Raw genomic sequence first — 22,382 nt, 5'->3', positions numbered from 1 at the left:
CTCCATACTTCCTTTTTTAACAACTATAATAAATTTATAGTAAGTAGACGCGTTCTAGAGTGGACACCACGCCTTGGCAAGCGTAATTAAAGACCGTCTTCCCGCTAGATGGGGTGACGATGTCCGCAAGGTGGCGGCAACGGCCGGATGCAGAGAGCCGAAGATAGAGCCCAGCGGCGCGCCATTGGAGAGGCCCACGTCCAGCAGTGGACGAGGACAGGCTGATGATGATGATGATGAAGTAGTTAGTCAAGTTAATTTTTACCTTGTAATTGATGCCATTAGTACAACATATTTATAACACTAGAGTATTTAATAGAATGCTCTATAAAATATTATGTACTTAGCCCAATAATATATTCTTATACTGGTCAAACCTTTGAACGCATTTGTAAAATTTAAGACTTGATTTCATTATCACATACTTTGAGTATTACAACTTCACAAAAGCATCAGTGAATGCTTACCCGATCCACAACCAGACCGACAATTCATGATATGAATGTCCTATCTGCTACTTAGGTACGGTTTTGAAGCAAACTGTACTTGATATACGATGCGTTAGAAAATGTGAGTTTATGAGCTCATTAGTTTTTCAACAAAATTCAGGCCGACTAATGATTATATCATTCTTCGAAGTGTAATAAAGTTATAAGTAATTGATACTACTATACATTCACATATAAAGGTATCAATTTTATAATATTTCAATTATCGCTTCTTAGCTGTATTTTAGAACTACAATAGTTCACTCTCTGAAATTCGCTTTTAGGAGCAACTTCACAGTGTCAAAATATACGAATTAAATACAGATGCACTCAATTTAAACGTCCGACTTGCCCGGACTTAATGATGTCGTAGACATCCAACATGCTCTCCGCCATATTGGAGTTGTGACTACGTGTATACCTCGCTAGCCAGGTTCAGTTTATGCAAAATTCATGGCAATATGCGGCGGAATATCTACGTTACGCACGTGGATATCGTCAAGGTATATATGTAACTACCTTTACACAGCCCTCATGTCCCATGAAGACGATTATTTTCATTAGCTTTCCTCAGCTTTGGAACCAAAGTTACAAAAAACGAATGCAACTTCTTGATAGTCTTTTTGCAATATTATTGTGTATCATACTTTGTCGTATCCAACAACTTAGTAATAAAAGGTTGTCGTCTGTAATTCTCGCATTTCATATTTTGTCATATCTAACAACTTCAGTAATAAGCCGCTCAACTGGCGACTTTAATTTGGTCTTGATTTGCCTTCTGAATTATTTAGCTGCCTTCTTTTCCTCCTTCTCCTGCTTCTTACTCTTGCTAGATGCAAATTTTACTTCTTTTTCCAAATACTAACATCAGTAGCCGTCGCATTTTATAGCTGGATTCTTTTCTTCTAGATGGATTATAGATTTCTCCCACTACATCAGCTTCAATTCTGATGGCTACTCGAATGCACCAAAGGGATGTACGGTATCTATTATATAGTACGTCAGCTATAAAATACTTTTGCCGCGGCACTCGCGGGGATGTGCACTCACTTGCACGAGGGTAATGCCAAATTAGCCCAAAGAAACTTTTGGCGACTTTTTATAATACTTGAACCCGCTATTTTAGTTTTTTAACTTAGTTTTGACACATTGCTTCTTTTTATCCATTACTCGACCATCCATATCCTATTGGTTTGCTTTATCAGTTGTAGAACGTGAGTCGAACTATTTTCTATCCTTGCTTTCTCGAACCGCTTGAAAATTCTTATTGGATAAAGCCAGAGACGATATGGAGAATGCTCATTATTAAGTCGAAAAGAGTTTTCAGAGCCCCCAAACCATCTACACCCGTTTCCGATATACCCATAGGCAGCCTCCGTATTTCTTAACACCATGTATACAGGAAGATACGGTTACATTTAAATAAAATTATTAACAATCATGCAACACCTTGTACTAAGTTCTGGGCTTGTGTTACCCGTCGGCGGGTTCTCACTCCATACTTCCGATATCCGGTATGCACTGATACTTGACAATTGCTAATGTATAATTAAACGTGCTAGAGTTTCATACTCAACGCATGCTTCTCAATTTTTGATGCATGTACGGTTGACGAAGGTCTAACTGCTTCAAATAATCTTGGAAAAGGATTATTGGTGGCATGGAGGTAAATGGCTAGATGCATTCCCGCGATTAAACCGGGAAGGGCCTACGGAGCCCAAACCATCAGCCACTGCCTCCGATACGCTCAGAGGCAGCCTCCTTATAACTGCCCCCCTCCCGTACAATTGAGAGCATTAAAATAGTACCGAGCTTTTTTAAATTCTAATGTACGGATAAATGCACTTTAAATAGTTGGACATACCTTATGTCAAGTAATAGCCCGAGTCCCTCTTAAGGCAACTAAGATAAGGCGACTGGCTAGAACTTTTGCCGAAGAGGCCATACAGAAGATCCCGTGATTGCTAAATACTATGGAGCCCATTGCTAAATGTTATGACGTTCACAGCGATAGCAGTAACCATGAATAAGCAGCAAATCCACAATTCTTTTATCCTCACTCCTCCAGGATTGAGAAAATGAACCTCCGATATTCCGTGTTTGAAACACTTTTCCTGCCAGGAGGCTTTGAAATTGTCTTCGAATCCTTGTGTCTAATTCTTCCGAGTATTCGCCTGCAATTGTCAAAAGAAGCCAAAAGAAACTCCCACGCAGATTTATCCATTGTTATTCGTTAACTCGCTTAGGATATGCTCCCAGCGATTATAACATTTCAACAACGTTAGTAATTATCCTATTACAAATAAATAAAAAAGATTTATCTAAAAATAGACAGACTTATATATGTCGCAGAATAAGGTGGTTGGGACCGGAGCTTGTTCCGATCCCATTTCTGATTGTCATCGATCGGTGTCACGTCAGAGTGACAGGCAACGCCATCTGGTTTTGACAACTGGCAACTATTAAATAATCCGCTTCCCTGATATATATGAGGAGAACAGAATTTTTTATATATTTGATAACTCGCTCAGGATACGTTCCTAACGAATTTATCGTATTTAAACGAAGGTAGTATATTAATGGATAATACAACTAAGTAAACTCGGTGAAAACCGATTTATTTAGTAAACTCCATTTACATCGCATGACATTATGCCGAGAGCGTTAAACAAGCGATGAGTCCTCTTGCTTTTTGCAATGCCCGTTAGTTGAATAAAATTGGGCCATAACTGCTGAAAATCTGAGACATATACCTAACCTTATTGTAGGTTATAACACAGCCGTGTTCGGTAAGCTCAGAATCCACTACAGTATTGGTATATATAATACCAAGCAATAGAACAGTATTACATGCATGTAGATACTTGTTAAACAAGAGATTCAAATGACTCACCCGTTGTCCATTTTGTTACCTTTGAATTTCACAAAAGCAAATTCTCTTGATGAGGATGAACATCTTTGCTGGAGGCCTTTCCAGGAGTAGGCCCGATATAGAAATCCGGTTCACGATGTGAAGAAATTCCACCTCCAACACTACACTTACCACAGCACTTTCACTTTTAAACGATGTTACTCTGATGGGAAATAACGACGCTATGAGGTAAGAAGCGTAGTGTCGCCTATTATACGTTCCGGCGCCCTACCACCTGAGACCACGTGACTTCCGGCGATCGCTGATTGGTCGAAGACAGCAACCGGAAGTGAAAATCATTGGATAATCAAAGGGAAGTATACAGCGCCCTCTCACAGATGCTGTGCATCGTCACATCCCAAATAATATGGACTTTTTGAATTTTAGCCTCTTAATTTTTGTTAATATCGGCGATATGCAGTGACAACTTCGTAAATGTATAAGATTATTTTTTAAATTTAATTAAAATGCTTAAACATTTCATATCCTACTCAATATCATAATTAACTTACTCTGTATAGATATACTCCCAAAGGTTCTCCCAAAGGATATCTTAGTATTTAATACAATAATTATAATAAGGGATATCAAATTGACTATCGTTATTAGACGTGTCTCACTCTTTCACACTTACAGCATTAGAAAGAGCCAGATGTTCCGAATGTATCCTTAGGTGTTTAATATTCGCTTGCGGCATGGTGACCGTTTTGTTTGGTGGTATTTATAAACATACGTACTAATACCACCACAGCTACAGATTTGGTGGTGGTAGGTGCAGGTCAGGTTATGTCGTTTTATTCAAAATATAAACAAAAAGAAAAGATTATATAAAATGATTTTGTGACATTTGGATCCCTTGTTGCCTTGTTGCTTGTTGATTATTGATACCATTTTTAGTGCTACGATACTATTTGGGATTCAAAGTTTAAGTTAGATTTTGTGTAAAATGATATAAGCCAGCCTGCACTAGAAAACCGAAAAATCTGTAGCTGCAGTGGCGTATGTAAGTACCTGTTTGAATTTTGTTTAGCGTAGTTAGAAAACGAACATTTTTACCCACAGATACTTAATTTACAAAAAAAATGCAATTGCTGTATTCTTGATTTCTGAAATAGTCAAATTTCAAATATCCTAATAATTGTTCTAAAATGATTTGTACTATGTAATATAAAAAAACGTGATGAAAATTAAATTCTAATGGTATCTTAAACTTAAAAAAATCTACCCCCAAAAATAGAAACGTTAGGCATCAACAGCATGTACTTAACTGAAAATTTCGAAATAATTATATCGTAACTAAACAATCTATCAAGAGCTCGGCCTAAAGTTTGGCGGCCATCCAGACAGTATGTATGCACGGTCGGGCTATTTTAGTTTTAGCGTCCTTCGTTATTTTGTTTCTGTCAAAGTTTATTTTTATATTTCATTGCCATTGTTACATAATCTTTGTTTACATTTAAAAAGTGCATTTTATTAGTATCTGTGGCATAAATATGGCTTGAGAATTTGAATAAAGAACTGTCATTTTATATAGCAAGCACAATTACAGATAATAAACAGATTAAATATAGCTAAATTATAATATACTCAAAAATGACGCACTCTTAAATTATTATTACTTTTTAAAAGGAAATAGTCAGGACTGCGATAACACTACATAGATGTATTTTAACTGTCGTAACGTAACAGGATAAATAAATTTTAAAATAAAAATATTGTTAAGAACTCATATTGTACATCCGAGGACTTTACGATCTAACAGTTTAGTTAATTGCAATTGTTGTCCCTTTTCTAGAATAAAAAAGAAAAAGAAATTTGTAACTAATTTGCTTTTCCAATGATATATAATTTTTATCCTACAATGTCTATAACATGATATAATTATGCATTAATACAATGTACATACATTGTCCCTATCAAAAAATCTTAACAAATATATTTAAAAATATATTAACATATGATTTTTTATAAAAATTTAAACTTAGTAAATGAATATGGTTTTCCCTATAAGTGTATTGAAATCTAGTTCTAATTGCTATGACATAAAAATAATGAGAATTATAACAAATTTTAATACAATCTTGTCGGCCGACAGTTGTATCGGCAATATCTGGTCTGGTAGCGGAGGTCAACCAGCAGATGGAGGCGAGCTACACTCAAAATCAACGACAGGTGGCTTTGCATGCACACCCATCATCATGTGGAAATGCTCCTCATAGCTTTACCATGTTTCTTTTCATTAATTTTTATATCATGTCTTCATTTGACATTTTTTCTTTTTTTCTGACTAATAAATCGTCTTTTGTTCTTGTTTATTTGTTCCCATTTTTTGTAGAATAGTAATTGTTTTAGATATGTAGTTTTTTTTAAGTTTTAAACTGTCCAAATGAAGTTGGTATTTTTTTTGCTGGTGGTTATTTAGCTTATCTATGGTAACTTGACTAACGGATAAATTAAAGATGATTAAATTTAAAAATATATATTTATTACAAACCCCTTTTTAGTGAACATAATGGACGTCAATTTACAATTAAATTCAAGTTTTATATATTCAAATTGAGACATCATTCATTATTATGTAGCATACTACAATATATTGATCTTAATCAGACGATTTTTACTTATTCTTTACCACCAAATTTTATTTATCTGTCTTAATTTTTTTTTATGATATACCTGTTTTTTTTAATCACGTTCCTTTTGCAAAATCTTAATTTATCATTAATTCACGATCAACGTTCTTGGCACAGTAAATGTGATTATGAAGGGAATGCCTTAAAATACCTTTTGGCAGTATTAAGTGTAGTAGAAATTTATAAGTAATTCGCTCATTTATTTCTGTTTGCATTTCCATTGCGTTTTCCTTCTATTTGTTTCGTTTCACTATATTTTTTTAACGTTCGCTGTTCATCTGTCTGTTTGTTCTAAGCTACCTGGCTTAACGGCATACTAAACTTAAATATCTTTGAAATCTTAACTAATTGATTTTATTTAAACTCTAAAAAAAATAATATCAAAATTGAAAGAAAATATAACATGTTAAAAAAATAAAATTAGCGTCTCCAAATATAACTAGTTTTTAAGTGTTTTAGTATTTCGCTTGACTGTAAAAGTAAATAGACTACTTTTTAATTTTTATGCTTTTGCAGATTTGGCTGTTTGGTAGATTTGTTAGTGTAACCTGAATAGTATTTGTTATTTATATAGAAACCTTTTTCCGTCCTGATAAATATTTTCTTCATAGTAAAATTTGCGTGTAGATATTTGTTGTACACTTTCGTAAGATCGAAATTAGATGATGTTTTGAGTTGAATTGAGTTTGAGTTGTAGATATTGGCTTTTTGTACATTAGTTTATATTTAAAAAAAACAATGTCAGTGATAGTAATTTTTCCTTTATCTTTTTCTTAGGAAGCACAGGATAATGCTCGCCCATACACCAATGGAACTATTCTTTTGAATAGTGGTCCTGTTCACATAGTCGCTAGCGAATATCGGGAAACTAAAGAATCTCCTGAACCCCAAAAAGAAGCCTCTCCAGAGAAAATTGAATCACAAACAAATGTAGATAAAATTAGCGGAAAGATTGACTTAGAAACTCTCGCAGAAAATTCCCAAAATGAAATAGAAAAATATACCAATCTTATTGAATCAGATAAAGACGATGGAAAAAAAGTCATTTCGCAAGAAATAAATGATGAAAAATCAGCAGAAGTTAAAGAAAATCAAACGAACGAAAATGTGCCACAGGAATCTGTTCAACAATTTGAGCTATCTAAGATAGAAGAAAACGATTTACAGAAAGAGAAAGAGTTAGAGGAAGCTGCTAAAGAATATGACAACTCTGATATAGAAAAAGTACCAAGCGAAAACATTGTTGAGGATATTCAAGAACAAAAGGAACATGAAGAACAACTTGTAATAGAAAATATTGAAGAAATCAATAAAATTGTACAATCAGATGAAGTAGAACCTAAACAGGACCTAGCAAAATCAGTAGACGATTTCTTAAATGAAGAACGAAAAGAAGAAGAAAAGCAAAAAGAAACAACACCAGAGTTACTTGAAGAGGCCATCAAAGAGGACTCACCTGTTGTGGAAGGGAATGTAGAGGAGAATCAAAGTGTAAAGGTATGTAAGGTTAAAAAATTAGATTTCATTATTAGTTATATAATTGGGGCCATTGTGGCTTGAAATAATGTCTGTAAAGGCGCTTGTAGGTTCGAGTCCAACACATGATTTATTATGATTTTCATGCTTTGGTAGGCGAAAAAAAATGAACTGTTCAACATATTGATACGTAAAATCCTTCTCAATTCAGTCGTTAACTATTTATTTACTATCTTACACTAAAGAACTATCTCAAAAGTCGCTTTCGTTTAAATTTGACTTGAACCCAAAAATACGAGGTAATCGGGCACATTATTACAATAACAACATTATTAACATATCCACCAAATACATATAACCAGGTAATCACTAAACCATATATTTTTATTACCACTTATTACCAGGTAATCGGCATGGAGTTAACAGCTCATCCAGCTGATGGTGGTGCCTACAAACCGGAGCTGCCCAAACCTTTACCACCTAAACCGGTAAGACCCTATATCACTGTAGTACACGTGGTTCAAACTTTGTATGATTGATGTTGTGTTTGCATGAAATGTTGCATATGATAAAATAGAATGGTCAAGTGTGAGTCGGTGTCATCCAACGAAGGTTCTGTACCGTTGACCTACAATATTTATATCATAAATATCACTCTTATTCTACCTTCTTCCAATAAAGTAATATTTAATTAGGATTTTTGAATATGATTCCTTTTTGATAATTCAATTCCACTATAAGAGCTAAAAACCTGAAACAGCACGTTGTTTTGTGTTAGAATTCCTTAAAAAATACTTACAGATTGTTCCAATATATATATAATATATTAGACCTACATTATATCAATTTCGTCAACAAAATATGTTTTGACGTTTAATTGAATGTATTTATTAATTAAATTTTATATTGTAATGAATGATATGCTGAAATAAACTAAAAAAAACTAATTTGAATTATAGTTGTTTATTTTCAATAATAGCTGCAATATGTAGAAAATTAATAGGAATATTACATTCCAGTCAGTGATATAGTCTATATTAACACTCGTTTTTGTAATTGTTTTTGTTATATTTGTGGCTGTCGTTAATGTCGTATAGTAAATATATATATTTCTTATATAAAGTATTGTATTTATTCATATTAATATTCTCTAATATACTAACAAAACCATCACTAGCAGTGCACGAAAAGAAATTTAAAATAAAATAGTTTAAATTACTGTGGGAAAAGTGGCATAAAAGACTATTATTACTATATTAAAAAAAAAAACAATTGTAAACTGAAAAAAAAAATAAAAAAAGTGTTCTCTCCGGCGGGGAATCGAACCCCGGTCTCCCGCGTGACAGGCGGGGATACTTACCACTATACTACCGAAGATGTGATAGAAGTGTTGAAATTACGATACACGATAATACTACGAGTCGATAAACGATTTTTATCTCTATGTCATTTATTTTAAGAATTGATAAAATATTGTTTTAAATTATACTAGAGACTCGCACGAGGATTAGCTCGTGTAAATTTATTTCTATATCATTTGCAAAGGATCATAATAATTAAAATATTTTAATAAAATAATTTTTAATACAAAGTATTCAACTTCGTTTCTAAAAAAATCTTTGACAGTTCAAAGATCGAAAATACAACGGTGTAAAAATATTAAAAATAAAAAATAACAGAGTTTAATTACAAGAAAAATAAATATGTCTTTACAGCACGAAGCTGATGATGTGAAGTCAATATTCCTCGAAACGGAGATTCCGCAACAGTCACGTGTTCTGATTGCGGACTTCGAACAGAAGGATGGGGCGAAGCCCGAGCCCAGCGATAGGGCTCCGGTAAGTTTATGTTTATTTTGGTTATTATTGTTTAATTATCGTATATTTTCTTCCTTTTCATTTCTATTAAAAAGTTTCTTTTTATTTCTATTAAACATATATATTTTTTGTAATATTTGTATAAAAAAATACAACCGTAATCAGAAAGAACATTATTTAATTAAGATCATTACTTCACTCCACTTCACTTCTACATTTTTTATATGTACCTATGTCCATATTTTAACCGTTAAAAAATTTATTTTTTCGGCGAAAAATGGGGAACAGACTGTCTTAACACTATGTTCTATCTGCCTACTTTGCTGTGTGCGGGATTCATGAATCTGATTTTTTTATTGTATTTTAAAAATTGCATTAAGTACGGATACTCCACATATTTCTTGAAAAAAATATTTTTCCGTTATTTTGTACACAAGCAAATAATGAATAAAAAATCAACTATTTTACCTATATATATACCTAACAATATATTTTATAGTAAAAGAATACAGATAACAAAAAATCCTTCTTTTTAAATTTATAGTTGGTGGTTAGCGGGAAGATCACACTCTCCCTGATACAAGACGCGCCGCGCGACACACCTGACAGAGACCTAGGTAATATTACTTATTTATCTATAGCAATTATCATTATTAATATATAAAGCCTATGACTCTAAATGCAGGATGTGGCTTCGATTCCCACGAGGAAACCACCAGCACCTCGAGGAAATGAAATATTAAAAACAATAATTCATTCACCTACCTACTTAACCTACTTAAGAGTATTCAAACCTAGTCAAGTAGTTTATTTTAAATATTTCTATTAAATTATAATAAAAAGTCATTGTTGATTCCGAAAAAAGCTTTGTTAACTTTGTAACATTTTAATGCTTTATGTTTTTATTCTTGTTCTTTAAGTTCACGCTGTGTCCCTCATATAGCAGGGTAGGGCAGGGTGCGGGGAAAAAAAATTAAAATACATTTCTACACAATTTTTATTCCAGAATCAACGGTAGATGATTTTACAACGGCGAGTGGGCTCACGCAACCAGCAGCAGAGGTACAGTTTTTTTATGTTGACTCGCGGATCTAAATAATGACCAAAATATTTGTATTTACTAATAGGATGTTTCTTGTATAATTTCGTGGGTAGTTCACTGACTGTCCTTGACAATACATGCATTCTCCTTTTTGACGTGCATTCTCCTATTGTGTCATATAATATCTGTTTTATTTTTGTGATTAATCTAATTCCACTTACTTGGCACTAGCAACTAGTTTTGCCTCACGACTTCATTGTCCGTCACGCTGTCCCTCTCCTCTTCTCCTTGGAACGTCTCCTCTATGATTCCTCGATGTCTATTCGATAACTAAACTTTTGTGTCCGCCTTTTCCTGGTTTTATACTATAAGAAAGTTCCCTCATCATGTAACATAATACAACATCACGACAAAAGGCATGCTCAAAGAGCCATAAATTAAGAACTGAGCTGAACTGTGCGTCGGTAGTGCAGATTCACTTCTGAGTGACTTCCCGACTACACACTGATCATGGCGATGCAAACGACGACTACTATAATATATATTTAAATATAAATATTCTTCACAGAAAGAAGACGATTTATCTGAGGAGGAAGAAATTGAAGAAATCGAGGAAATAGAAGAAATAGAAGAGATTGAGGAAGAGGAAGAAGAAGAAGAGGAACCAATTGTTAAGAAATGAACTGATAGCGTTAGGAAGGATGGGAGGCTAGTTGTGTATGTTTTGATTACATTTTTTGTACAAACAGACACATACAGACAGACAAACCGACAAACACATGTAAAAAATTGAAATTATATTCTATCTATTCTATGAACATATAGATATTTTTTTTTATTTATGTGATTTTAATCCTATAAATTAAAAAACGATTAGTAATAATGGACAGTAGGGTAAAATATTAAAGTAATTCTTTTTTCTATTATTGTTTTTTTCAATGATAAAATTGTTTATATTCGAATAATAATATGTAGTTGTTTCGTATGATTGATTCATAATTTCAATGTTTTATATAAATTTAAATCAATACATATATCGCTAGCTTCGGTATAGTTTTCTACGTAATGGATATACAATTTTAAATATACGTAGTTTTTATCTTAACTTAGTGGAATATAAATTTATATTATACTCTGTGTAATTAAAAAATATTAACCGCCATTTTGATGATAGAGTACTTATTTTTTTTTATTATAAACTCCTATTAATGTTTATAGATTAATATTCAATATAAAAAGGTAATATAATTATAAATAGATTTATAATAATTTAACAGTTCTAATAATATTAGACTTCTTAGTCTTCTCACAAAAGCATTTTATTATAATTATATTTTTTATCTCCTTGAAAATATAGACAGTTCAAATTAAAACTGAAAACTAATAAAATTAAAACGGTATAAAAAGATTCAAAATCTGTACTATACAGATAATAAATAATATGAAATTATTTTTTCATAAAAAAATTAAGTTACGAATTTATTGCAACTTTGATTGGTGTTCTATTTGTGTGCCAAAGTTATTAGACAAATTTTTATGATAATTTTAAATTAAATAATATTTGACGGTCTTAAATTAAAAAGCAAAATAATATGTCTTTTTCGATTTTTGGACTTAATTATTTAGTTAAAATCTAATATGATTCGTTAAAAAGTTACAGTAATAATTATGAAAACAGGTTTTATTTAATGTGCCAAGTATCAATCTGATTAGCAATTGCTTTTATATTTCATTGTATATACATAATATTTACGACTTCCAAATCTCTATTCTCTTTTTGCACTTTCGTTATCTTTTTTATGACATACTTACTTAATTGAATATAAAAATATCGAATAGACTTTATTTATAATTAAATTTTATTGTATTATAATGAGTGTCGAAATCTCACAAAAAAGAACATTTTTATAGTAGAAAAAAATAATTGTGATTATTTCTAGTCAAGTTATTAAAAGTTGGCATTTTTGTTATTATAATGTCTGTTATATTTGAATGTTATAATGTTTCTTTAAATTTTATAAAATGTATTTTTCTTTATAGTTAAACTTTTGAATAAGAAATAACTGTTTATGCACTTTTGTAAATGTTACATAGATACAAATGTGAAATTCAATTTAGATTATTTTGAATTAAAAGCAAAGAGGCAGTTTCACAGTTTTACCCGCAGCAGAATAGATAAAAGTGACGCATTGTTAAGTCACTCCATTCCCCACAGTTTTAAGAATAATGCGTGTTGAGTAGCGGAACTTAACGCTGCTTTTTTAATTATTTGCATATAAATTTTCATTGCGCGGCGTTGAGTTCTGCCATTCAACACGCAATGCCTCCAGAATTCGGCAGAAAGTGGGGAACGGAGTGTCTTAACACTAGGTTCCCTCTGCCAACCCTGCCGTGTGCGGGATACAGCGTGAAGCTGATTTAAATTAAAATTTTCATTGGCATGCTCTAATAGATGAAGCGTGGCGTTGAATGTTGCCATAGGTAAAAAGGTGAAGCTGCAAAAAAATATTGGATTTATATCATATAGTTAGAACTTACAGCTATTAAATAATAATTACATAAAAATTGCAGGAAATAATAAAAATCAATACCCTATTTTTGTTAATGCTTGGACGATACCAAATATGTTCAAATTTTTACAGATTCATTAATAATTATTATGATTTTCTACTTCCAGTGTGGCTTCTTGAACTTCTGCATTTAATCCTCCTTTTTTCCCCTATTTGCTTCACTTTCACGTTTCAATGCAATAATAGATAATTTGAATAAATCATTTAGTTTTTTTACTTATTTATATAAGAATGCACTATTTTCTTTATAAATTTTTTATTATATTTGTGATTACAAATGTATGGAAATGGAATTATTTCAATGAACACATGGACATTCCTTTTCGTGTGAGCAGAAATTAATAAAAAAATATATAAATAATTTTAGAATGATTTATGAAACATTATTTTTTAGCAGTTTATGGAATTTGTGTGTTGAATTTTAGCATTTTGTTATTTATTGCTTCAGTTTACAGTTGCTTGTTTGATAGTTTTTTAAGAAATAAATGTTTAACAAAGAGAGGTGTTTTATTGTAAATTATATTTATTTTAGCTTTATGCTGAATCTGGGAACCTAGTTTTAAGAGATCTGGGAATCTAGTGTTAATATTGTCTGTTCTCATCAAGACACATCCGTTTCCCCACTTTCAATCAAGCTTCCAAAAGAGGTGAAAGATAATAATAACAAGCTTTTTAATTTAAAAAGATCACTTTAAATTATATTGTTTTGAATTACTATGTACCCAAGGCAGTTAAGTTTTCAAAGTAGAATGTAAGAATATACTTACTTTCTATGAAAGTGTTTGTATCTATTAAAACTATGTCTAATAATCCAGCAAAAGCAGGATTATGCCTGTCCCCATCGGGATATTCAACTTTATGTCTAAAAATCGAAATTTCCTTCGAAAATTGGGTATTTGGCAATGTTGGTAGAGCCATTCCTTTTTGTTGATTTGCAAAACCCAGCACCATTTTTGTTACTGTAGTAACTCTGTAGAGTGATAAAATCAGAATGGGGAGTAAACCCACAATTAGTTAAATATAATAACCTACATCACAATTGTATCATATACAAATTCATAAAATAAATTGAGAATATTTTTAAATCCATATATATGCAAGCTGTGTTTTATATGAGTAACATGGCACATTGAAACAGGATTCAATACTAAGCACAAAAGTTGTGGGTTTGATTCTCACTCATGGCAATTAATTATTTTCAATTGCCTGCTATGACAAAGTGCCAGGTTAAATTCAGGCACCAAACACAACAAATACTCAAATTATGATGAAAGGGGGAGAATGTAGTGTAGCTCGGCACTAGAAACTCTCATTCTACCCTGCTATAAGAGGAAAAAACAGAACAGTATATTAAATATAATTAGTATAAAAAAAATACCACACAATTTATAACAACTTTGATTTATTTCAAGCAGATTTGATTAACTCTTCATTTTATTTACAGTCTATTTGGATTCTACATCACTTCATCCCTTTATTTTAAAATTAGTTTGTACCTGAAAAAAAAAGATTACAGTTATTAGACAAAATTGTTACCATAAACTGATACAGTGTAAAATAACAAAAGATTAAAATTTTTATATTTTTATATATATTTTATCTTGTTACCAAAACTAGGAAATGACAATAATTAATTTCTCAATGAAATCTATAACCGTTGCATATATTCTCAGGTCCTGTGCCACTGTAACACATAGTCCTCAATTTGTTTATTATTTTTGTTGTTTTATTACAAACCTGCAAGAAACTTAATTTTCTACATAACTTTTGAGACAATGTGTTGAGTTCCACCACCCAACACACTATGCCTCCAGAATTCTGTGGAAATGGGGGAACAGAAGTGTCTTAATAGGAACAGTGTTTAATATATTTGCTCTGGTAGACTAAGCACAGTAATGTCTCAAAAACATTAGATAGAAAGTGAGGAATTATGTGTTTTTATAATTTGTTCAATGTTTACCCTGCTGTATAAATCATAGTTTAATTTTATCTTACCCTTAGTCCAAGTTTTCAGTTCCTCAATATCTTTGACTAAAGACCAGTCATGTTTAACAGATTTGATAGACTTGTGAGCAGTGGTGACTGGGGGGAACAGGGTCCAGTTTTCATCTATTGCCGTTTTCTTGATCATCGCTACAACACCAAGGGCTATGGCTGCTGGCACAGCGATCACACCAGACCTCTGCCAAACACTGAATAGAGCACCAGAGACGGCACCTCCAAGGAAGTAATTAAGATTGTCGTTTTTACCGCGAATATTTTGAGCGGTGTTCGCAGTTACAGTAAAAGCAGTCGCCATACCGACCAAGGGACCCACGAAGTAGGCATATCTGTACACAGTGTTGAAAATTCCTTTGGGATGAGAATACATAAGAACATCCATAGTTGCAAACGCGGTTCCACTAAGAGCAGCATATTTTGAAGTCACAAAAACTTTTTTATAAACGTCCTGCCCTTCAGGCGTGTCGTAGTATTTATATGACAACATAGTTTCGTATTTTTAATCGAATATCTTTCCGAAATTATTACACAACAGCCATCAAAAGGAATATAGATCCAGCTGTCAAATTGACAATGACAGTGATTTTTAGCTTTAAAATATTACTATATTAAAAAATTATTACAAAAGACAGGATTCATATCTTAATTATAATTATTAGTATTATTTTACATACTCTATAATATATATTTTAGTGATTATTATAACAATAAAATTCAAATTATTAATGATTTAAAAAATTTCCTAAGTGTCACGACTTGCGGCGCACACTGTATAGTGAGCACTGTACAGCGTGCATAGGGCAGTCTAGTCGCACTTCCTTCCGTCATCAAGTTGTCAGTTGTCACTTGGTGCGGTTGTTGATGGTCGCTCTCGCTGGTGTTCCTCATCTGTGGCGCTGTGCTTGTGTCAAAACTACCAAAAATGGCGGCGGACGGTGACGAAGTGATTAGTGATCAGGAAAAAGTGAGAATTGTTTCGGATTTTATACTGCACTCGCCCCCGGGGGAGTTCAATGAAGTGTTCAATGACGTGAGGGTGCTCCTGAACAATGACACGCTGCTCAAGGAGGGCGCGAGCGGCGCCTTCGCGCAGTACAACAAGGATCAGCTCACGCCCGTGCGCCTCGACGGCTCCGAGCTGCACACGCTCGTCACCGACCACAACGATCTCGGTGGCGGCCGCTTCTTCGACCCGCGCTCCAAGCGCTCCTTCAAGTACGACCACCTTCGCAAGGAGGCGTCCGAGTATGAGCCTTTCGAAGGCGACCGAGCCGCGGAGCCCTGGCGCGCCGCGCTCGACGTAGAGCTGTCTACGTACGTAGCGGAGCATTATAAGCACGGTGCCAGCCTTGTGGTGGGGCGCGCGCTGGAGGGCGGCGCCGTGGCTCTGGTAGCCTGCATCGAGGACCACCAGTTCCAGCCCAAGAACTACTGGAACGGACGGTGGCGGTCGGTGTGGTCGCTGACGGTGGGCGGCGCGGGAAGCGGGGCGGCGGTGGAGCTGCGGGGCATGCTTCGCGTGCAGGTGCATTACTACGAGGATGGCAACGTGCAGTTGGTGAGCTCGAAGGAGGTACGGGCGGCTCTCCCTCAAGGAAGTGGAGGCGAGGCGGCTTGCGCCCGCGAGGCTGTGCGGCTGGTGTGCGAGGCGGAGGATGCGTACCAGACCGCCATCTCGGACAACTACAAGACGATGAGCGACACCACGTTCAAGGCGCTGCGGCGGCAGCTGCCCGTGACGCGCAGCAAGATCGACTGGGCGCGCCTCGTGTCCTACACCATCGGCAAGGAGCTCAAGAGCCAATGACCCCGAGCGCCCGCCACGCCTGTACATAGTCTCGCGAGAGGATATCTTGTTCAAATGTTTACTGGCGGCCGCCCGCCTATTTATCTATGAGTATATAGACAAATCGCTATTGTAACTGTTAAATTTTATTGCATTTTGTTACTCTCATTATGAAAGGATATTGAACGCTTCGCCCGCTTTAAAGTGGAATTATGATAATTTTTATTTCAGAGAGAGTACTGTACTAACTGATGGTTTGGTTGGTGGAGAGACTGTTGTAGGGTAGTGTCCGCTCGTAGCCAACCCTATTTTGTACTAATTTAAATTTTTCAGTTATAAAAGTATTCCTATCGCAGAGTAATTGTTGTGTAAGCAATATAAATCTGATTTTGTTTGTTTGATCTAATGTTGTGTCAATTACAGAGAAGATATATTCTAAAAAAATATCAAATAACTATTGCTTGAGGCGATCACTAGACTTTGGATTTACTTAATAAAGAAAAAAGTATAGAAATATAGAAAAAATGCTCAATTTGCTAAACACTAACTAAGCGTTAGTGAAACTGGTAATTTCACACTATATAAGATATTTTATTAATATTATTAAACAATTTGATCCCATTGAAACCAACGTCTAGGGACGCCGCACCCTCTGGAACATTTCCATCCATTGAATGTGAACATCAGTATTATTTGTATATTAGTTTTGAATATTGCTTGCATGATTAGTACCCATTACTAACAATGTATACTTTGAATGGTGCAAAAGAAAGTACTTTGGATTCCACGGTTTTACCGTACGAATGCCTATCAAATTTTAGATTGAGGAGTTCAAAGAAGTGCCTGGGACTTACGATCTAAGCCTTGGTTTAAAATTATGCTAAATATGTGTTAACCTATATTGTCCGAGCTCCTCTCTTTATCTAACTAAATTTGAAATTATTCTACTAGTACCGAAGTATGTTCTAGAAAAGAATTGATGATAGTTCTAGACAGGCTGAAATGTTTTAGCAAACTATAGAAAGTTCACTGTTACTATTGACAAAGTGGACTTTGGATGGTGCATTTAATAGTTTAAAGATCCATATAGCTTCTATGATAGCGGCAAAGAGCACAATATTGATTTTATTCAATAAAAAATCAAAAGAGGTTTGCTCAAAACATTATGTGGATAGAAATTTATGGCGTCGAGAGTGCGGAGGAGAGCATTAACTTTTTATATATTATGTATGTAAAACACAGTAAGGTTTATTATTTTGTAATTATTATAATTTACAAGATGGTACATTAAATTCAAGTATTCCGTAAAAATTTATGTATGATTGAATTCATTTGAATAAAAATATATATTAAAATGTTGCTAACTATATTTTTTATTTATTTCTGTTTAAATAGTACAGGGATAATGTTATCATTATATAGTGGTGTTGCAAGGACATTTTATAATTATGCATTTACTAGATTATTTAACAACTTATCTTATGGAGCTGAAGTGATTGTTTGGATGAACAAGATTATCTCGAAAACTATTGATTCAAATAGATTTTTTTACATTGGATTTACATTGGAATAGACTGGGCTATATTATAGCTCAATTATGACAATGTAACTTATTACACCTAAGGCTAGTTAACTGGAGCTTAAACTTTTATTAAATTAAGGCAGTTGTGGGTTCGATTCCCACTTTGGGGTATTAACTTAAAAATTACTTTAATATTGTCAGTTCATTTGTTTGTTGACAGGCTGACTCATTACAAGAGAGTGGGTGGGGCATTGTATCAATTATCTTGATAAAAATATTAACTATAGTTGATAACTTAAGTAAATGATAAGACATAAATGACTTATGTAGGGTTGTTTTTACATTTATTATTTATATATTTTCATGAAAAATTAAAACATTTTTAATTTAGACCATGATACAGGTAAAAACTAAATATATTATTCCAAGTTATAATATATAATAATCTTCCTCTTAAACATACAAATTGTTTATTTATATTTAACTAATGCGGGGGAACAGCGCAGTGTAACTGCAAACGCGACGTATGTGGGTTCGATTCCTATTCGCGGAAATATTAACAATATTAATTTTCTCACTCTGGGAACAAGACATCTCGGCGTTGAATTCCGCCACCCAATATGCAATGTCTTGAAAGAGAGTATATCTGAGGAAGCTTAAACCCAGTTTTTTTATGCTTTTGAAATTGGTTAAAAAATTATAATGAAAGTATAATATAGATGGTACATTTTTTAACTTCACGCTGTATCCTATACACATAGCGGTATAGGCTTTGGGAACCTGGGAACCTAATATTAAGAGACTTCCTTTCCCCACTGTCCGCCGAACTCTCGAGGTATTATGTATTGAGTGGCGGAAGTGTGTCCTTGCGTCACGACATCCTCAATACACTGAGAAGAAATATTTATAAAAAATAAAATGAAAGGAAAACGCATCACTGAATGACGTGTCCGCCGCGGTCCAAGCGGGCGAGGTGAGTCACGCCAGCTTAATGAGATATCGAATTTGTATTCTATATTCACTTCGTAATATGTTTCTGGTGATTCTTGTGACGTCTTTTGTTTGTAATTTGTAACTTGTATACGTATGAAGGGAAATGGTTGTGTTTTTGTTTCACGCTATAGTCCGTATGTACATAGACAGTGGGAATATACTTAGTGACAGTTTGATCTGATTAAGTATTTCTAGTTCCCAACCGTCTGCCGAAGGATGCAGTGCGATGGAGGCAGTGTGGGTTTACCAGCAGATTACCAGAGTGAAGAAATGAAAATATTAAATATTTCATTTGCTCGAGTGAGTATCGAACCCGCAACCTGTCGCGTTTACAGTTGCAAGACTGTCTTTCAATGATTATATTTGAAATATTTTTACGACTACTTGGTAGTACAAGGTTAAGTTAATATTTGGTCACATCCACTAGGATAGGCAGACTTGGGAAAAAAACTATACCTTCACGCTGTATCTATATAGCAGGATATTGACATTGCGTGTTAGCGTGTTAAATCAAAAGGCACGTCGAAGATGTCGACGCCGCGATTTGTCCTGTTAAAGAGAATGAGAATATACAAATATAAAAACAATTCATTCCTCGGAGTGGGAATCGAACTCGAAACTGTCGCGTTTACAGTTATTGTTATCTATGGCGCAGTGCCACGACACCAATTAAAAAAAGTCTTCATTCAAAAAATAGAAGCAATGTAAACAACAAAAAATCTATAAACCACTAAAAACAACACAAAAACTTGATTTAACCAGAACTTTGTATTAAAAGTTCTATTTTCACGAATATTCGACAATGCAGAGCAAAACTAAAACAAATATTGAAACTAATCTACTGGACACCGCAAACGTTTGTTTTGAAATTAACTTTTGCAGAGAAAATATGAAGCTCTTTCAAATTATTGGGTAGGTTTAGTTTTGTTTTTAGCTTCACACTGTAACCCGTATATAAAAGGGTACAAATTCGATAACTTATTAAAATAATAACTTAATGGTATTATCGTTCTGAACGTGCAAGGTAAACGCAACAGGTTGTGAATTTGATTCCCACTCAAGGAAATGAAATATTTAATATTTTCATTTTATTCCACCACTAACACGCATTGCCTCCTGAATTCAACGGAAAATTTAAAATAGAAATGTTTTAATGGGAACGGAGTGTCTTAACACTAGCTTCCCAGACGTGTATAAAGCGAGAAGCTGAAAAAAATAGGAGAATATCGAAAAATGGATGTTTAACAATGGAACGTGTAACTAAAAACACCAATCTACTGGACACCACAGACATTTATACAGCGTTGAATCTACAGAGTATTCGGAAAAGCCTTTTTTTATTAACTATTTTTTTAAGCATTGGCCAAACTTTTCTTTTGGATTTTGACAAAATGATATTTTTTTTTAGGATTTTTTTTGTATTTTTATTGTTTAAATTTTTAAAATGGTAACGATAGCTTTTTCTCCAATTTCATGCTGTAATCTCGCATTGAGGCGAGTCGTGGTGCAGGGCCATAGGCGGGCGGCTGTAATCGCGAAGGATTATGGGTTCGATTCTCATTTGAGGAAATTAAATATAAATATTTATATAAATATATTTCTTGCCGGCTCTTCTCAGCAGAACTGCCTTCTGAACCGGTGGTAGCTTTTTGTTTATATTTTATGCGATTTATATGATTATTGTAGACTAAAAGAGCTTAGTGTTAAGCTTAAGACAGTGCATCTGAGTAGAAAGTGTCTTTGTGTAATTATCAATTACCGTATTTTCTATATCATCATCGTCGACATCATCATATCACCTTTCGACGCCCGCTGCCAGACATACTGCCGTGTGCTGCCTGGTTAGTTAATTTATCCTGCTTCCTTTACATATAGGTAGTATGGTAGACAGAATGAACATAGTATTGCGTGTTGAGTGGAGGAACTCAACGCCGTGATTTTTAACATAATAATTTATTTCCTCAAGTGAGAATTCCAAATCCACATCCATCGCTTTATAGTCACATTCTTTTCAACATGAAACCAAGAATTGAAGCTGCATACTTAGCTACACTAGAAAGCATTCAGCAAAACAACTTGAACATTCCTCAAACTAAAGTGGAAAAGTTATTTAAAGAATGATGTCAAGAAACTTGTACGGTATAAATAACGATTTATCAGAAGAGTAAATCTAAATAGGCAGTGCAGTGCTAAAACCGGAAAATTGCATTTAATGTTGCACTCTGAGACCTTAATTACCGTTTAAGTCAGATTAAATCAGCAAACTGATACCGATTTGTACTATACTTATACATTTTATGTTTCAGAATATGAGATGTTGTAGTACTATAACATATGATTATTATAATATCTTTCTTTTTTAGGGTTCCGTATTTAAAGGGTATAAGAGGCTCTAAGATTGTGTTGTTTCTCTGTTTGTCATCAGGCTGTCTCATGGATTTTCACAGATGATATATTTCTGTTTCTGCTATAGTAACAAATGTTAAAGAACAGAATAAATTAAATATTTAAGGCGTCTCCTGTACGACGTTTGTTAGATATTGATGACGGCAAAATGAAGACGCTTAAAAATTTTTAGGTACACCCCATTCTTTCGGTAGTAGTAATAGTTGTAGGTATATATGTGTAATCAATATCGTTATTATCATTATTTTGATCAACACCATCATCATTTTCGTCATCACGTTTAGTAAGATTATCATATATGAGATTTTCTTTTTCTTCTCGTGAGATGAAGTAACTAATAATAACCAATAACCACCAAGAGGGTACTTAAAAAAACTGAAGTAAAATTGCAATTGTCTTTTTAACCTTATGTTTGTCCTCTTATCAAATTCTCATAATATTGACCAATTCCAGTTCTCGTATCACACACTTCCGTTTCAAGTGTAATGTTTATATATTTAATATGTATAAGACTTGTTATGCTCTGAGTTCTGCGATTTTGTTAGTTCTTCGTAAGTTATAAGTTCAAAATCTGAATCTTCTGGCAGACTTGATAACCTGATGTTAAAACATTTCCTCCACGCAGCCCCTGATTTTCGAAACATTACTTTTTTACTGGCGCAACTCAACACCACGTTTGGTCTTATTACAAGACTGAGAAAATAAAAATAATTCAATACCTCAAGTGGGGATCGAAC

General features: G+C 33.7%; 3 protein-coding genes and 1 non-coding gene across 14 annotated transcripts in view; 2 read left to right on the top strand and 2 right to left on the bottom strand.

Moving 5' to 3' along the window:
• RIC-3 (RIC3 acetylcholine receptor chaperone) overlaps nt 1–13,436 on the top strand; it is a 33,242-nt gene extending 19,806 nt beyond the window's left edge. For 6 of the 11 annotated variants that reach the window (XM_085197414.1, XM_085197412.1, XM_085197411.1 and 3 more), the window contains 6 exons: nt 6,810–7,529; nt 7,913–7,996; nt 9,224–9,346; nt 9,870–9,942; nt 10,332–10,387; nt 10,936–13,436. In XM_085197414.1, coding sequence (XP_085053540.1) covers nt 6,810–7,529; nt 7,913–7,996; nt 9,224–9,346; nt 9,870–9,942; nt 10,332–10,387; nt 10,936–11,049 — 1,170 coding nt within the window. In that variant the 3' untranslated portion in view covers nt 11,050–13,436. Of the gene's footprint in view, nt 1–5,494; nt 5,572–6,809; nt 7,530–7,912; nt 7,997–9,223; nt 9,347–9,869; nt 9,943–10,331; nt 10,388–10,935 lie in introns of all 11 variants that reach the window. The other 5 variants (XM_085197415.1, XM_085197413.1, XM_085197410.1 and 2 more) reach the window with 1 other exon arrangement.
• TRNAD-GUC (transfer RNA aspartic acid (anticodon GUC)) lies at nt 8,814–8,885 on the bottom strand. The gene has a single exon. It is a non-coding gene; the product is annotated as a tRNA-Asp (tRNA).
• Nucleotides 13,437–14,322: 886 nt separating the features above from the next.
• Nucleotides 14,323–15,520, bottom strand: ND-B14.7 (NADH dehydrogenase (ubiquinone) B14.7 subunit). The gene is made up of 2 exons (XM_085197417.1): nt 14,933–15,520; nt 14,323–14,433 (listed from the first exon to the last, which is right to left on the bottom strand). The coding sequence occupies exons 1-2, from the start codon at nt 15,423–15,425 to the stop codon at nt 14,423–14,425; spliced, it is 504 nt and encodes a 167-aa protein (XP_085053543.1). The 5' UTR covers nt 15,426–15,520; the 3' UTR covers nt 14,323–14,422.
• A 234-nt stretch (nt 15,521–15,754) lies between these two features.
• Nucleotides 15,755–18,088, top strand: cpa (F-actin-capping protein subunit alpha). The gene has a single exon (XM_085197416.1). The coding sequence runs from the start codon at nt 15,861–15,863 to the stop codon at nt 16,743–16,745; it is 885 nt and encodes a 294-aa protein (XP_085053542.1). The 5' UTR covers nt 15,755–15,860; the 3' UTR covers nt 16,746–18,088.
• Nucleotides 18,089–22,382: the final 4,294 nt, after the last annotated feature.

The sequence above is a fragment of the Heliconius melpomene genome, chromosome 14, assembly GCF_056956725.1.
Source record: "Heliconius melpomene rosina isolate 202511_hmr_F chromosome 14, ASM5695672v1, whole genome shotgun sequence".
Lineage (NCBI taxonomy): Eukaryota > Metazoa > Arthropoda > Insecta > Lepidoptera > Nymphalidae > Heliconius > Heliconius melpomene.
The sequence above is the reverse complement of the archived record's forward strand: the minus strand, read 5'-3'. Positions and strand labels throughout refer to the sequence as shown.